The sequence below is a fragment of the Eucalyptus grandis genome, chromosome 7 (genome assembly GCF_016545825.1).
Source record: "Eucalyptus grandis isolate ANBG69807.140 chromosome 7, ASM1654582v1, whole genome shotgun sequence".
NCBI classification, from domain to species: Eukaryota; Viridiplantae; Streptophyta; class Magnoliopsida; order Myrtales; family Myrtaceae; genus Eucalyptus; species Eucalyptus grandis.
Genome location: NC_052618.1, coordinates 20259735 through 20262422, shown reverse-complemented (window position 1 = coordinate 20262422; position 2688 = coordinate 20259735). Strand labels below are relative to the sequence as shown.

The following is a 2688-nucleotide window of genomic DNA, read 5'->3' as shown; positions in this document are numbered from 1 at the left end:
AACAGAATCGTTACCAAACGCGCCCTAAGAGGCTTGAGAAGAAATGGATCATTGGACCGCTAATAAATGACTGCCTAAAATGGAAACCATAAACCCTGTTCTGAAGTAGGCAAGTCTCTGCATTTGCAATGGCTGTCAATTATTGACGTAGTTTTGAGTCCAGTAGTTGATGTGTCAATTTGATTGGGGCAAAGCAAGTGGGCGAAGACTTTACGAGTCAAGTAAACAATTTTACAGTCTGAAACTGAGAGTGAGAGAGAGGATTTGATGATTAAACAATGACCAAGTTACATAAAAATTCAATTATAAATGCAACTCGAATACTCGGTTCGTATCAACAAGGATCAATCACATAGAGAAAGGCATTTTCGCGCTTCTCTGTTATCCATCGACCTCTCTCCATGGCGAACTTCCATAGCTCTGAGAACTCACATTCGAAACTCATGATTGTTCTGGCTTCAATAACGATCGTGACCTGTCTGTTCATCCCACGTGCCACATCGGCAGTGTCTTTTAGCACGACCGCCTTCGATTTCCCGAGTTTCAATCCGAACGACCACAACATATCATATGAAGGTGATGCACATGCTTCTAAAACTAGCGTCCAGCTCACTGTCAACCAGCGGGACAAGGCCCTTAACGGAAGCGCGGGGCGAGCAACCTACGTGAAGCCAATGCATCTCTGGGACAAATCCACGGGGAATGTAGCAGATTTCACTACTCAGTTCTCGTTTGCAATTAGCTCACTGGGCAGTAACGTTTATGCCGATGGAATATCTTTCTTTCTGGCTCCCAATGGATCCCAAATCCCACCCTTTTCGGCTGGTGGCTACTTGGCTCTGGTAAGTTCACAAAGTAACTATTCAGACTCCAACTCTGATTCTTTTGTTGCTGTGGAATTTGATACTTACGTTAATCCGTGGGATCCGTCGTATAAGCATATTGGTATTGATATCAATTCTGTGAATTCTGTCACAACTGATCCCTGGAATTGGAATAGAATTGGAAGTGGAGGACGAGTTCATGCTACCATTGCTTATGACTCTAGCGTGCAGAATTTGAGTGTTCTGTTGATTGATGATGAAAGTGATGGGAGTTTGAGCATAAACCAGTCTAGCCTTTCTTTGATCATTAACTTGACCGAGTATTTGCCGGAATGGGTGACTATCGGCTTCACCGCTACAACAGGGTCTAATTTCGAGTTACATAGTCTTTACTCATGGAACTTTAGTTCTAGTTTGCAAATCGAATCGAATGAAACCTTCAATCAGTCTATCGTGCCGACAGTCAATTCGTCTCCTAAAAAAAGGAGCAAATCATGGATGTGGGGGGCTGTCGGTGGATCATTAAGTGTCTCTGTGGCGATTACTCTCACTATCGGCATTACCTGCATTAGGAAGAAAGGTACAAGTCGGTCGAAGAAAGGTACAAGTCGGTCGAAGAAAGGTACAAATCACACTGAAGAGATTGCCCGTTCTCCCAGAGAAGGCGACCGTGCCGACACATCTCGGACCTCCCTTGGACAAGTCAAATTACTCACGTTGCCTGACAACTAGCTTGGACCGTGGAGGAAGTTACCAAACCATATTGTTGATGTATCAAGACTGCACTATCTGTTTTTTTTCTTTGTTTAGTTTAGTCAGTTTGTCGATGTCCTATTTTCTAGGACTTAGTTCATGGTTGTTTTACTTGGTCAATCTTATCTTGTAGGAGCAGTTAGCTGCACGTGCTTTTTTTTGCTATTATGTTAGTTTGTTGCTGGTTTTGTGGACCAAACAAGCTGTTAGTGAGTAACGTGGATTTATGGTTAAGTTTTAGTATGTATTGAACATTTTTCAGTTTTCTGAACAAGATACACAGCTTTTGCTGTCAACTCCTTCTCTGTTCTTTCGAAAACAACACATATCCACAGCCTTCACCTCTTCTGATACCGCATGCTTGTCATCTTCTTCTGCTTTGTTGTTGAATGTTCAATAAGTTTTAAACTCTTCTCCAGCTTTTCGACCAAGAAAAAGAAAAAGAAAAACTCTTCTCCAGCTTCCCCTTTTATTGTGTGTTAGTAAACATCAAGTGCAGATTCGATGCGATAAGTTTCTCTCCTTAGATGACGGTCAAAGCGTGGTTGATGTTCTGAATCGTTGTGTATAGTTCATTCGACATGGCATAAAATCAGTATGATTTCATTACAGCTCCTGTTTGGCCACACAACTCCATTTCTTGATACTGTCTTCGATGCCTCTTTCATCACCCTCACTGACAGTCGACTTTCAGTGAAACGCAAAATACTTTTCTCAAGAAGAAAAGGCAAGCATGCCACCGAATCAAGTTTCTTCCCAACTGGGAAGCAGGGATCCTTGAACGAGACTTACCAAAGTAGTTGCATGAAGGAAGAAAACAATAAACACACCTAATTTGGATGGAGTGATTAGGAGGGAAACGAGATGATTCGGATAATCACTTAAGAAAAGAAAGAAAGTCGAGAGATCGAGGTATAATGTTGCTCGACGGCTCGCAGTGTAAAAGAACAAAAATGTATGCAAAAATAGCGCTATTTTTGGCTTCATACTTTCTAGATACAAAAAGGGTTTATACAGGAGAGAAGAAAGTTTCCTTCACAAGGTGCACAAATCCCTCCAAATCCCTCAGCGTCTGAGCAGTTTAGGAGGGACGAAAACTACTAAAATTGGC

At 42.0% G+C, this 2688-nt stretch overlaps 1 protein-coding gene across 1 annotated transcript; it reads left to right on the top strand.

The window, feature by feature from the left end:
• The first annotated feature begins 401 nt into the window (after positions 1-401).
• On the top strand, positions 402-1556 carry LOC104455176 (anti-H(O) lectin 1-like). The gene has a single exon (XM_010070008.1). The coding sequence runs from the start codon at positions 402-404 to the stop codon at positions 1554-1556; it is 1155 nt and encodes a 384-aa protein (XP_010068310.1).
• The last annotated feature ends 1132 nt before the right edge of the window (positions 1557-2688 follow it).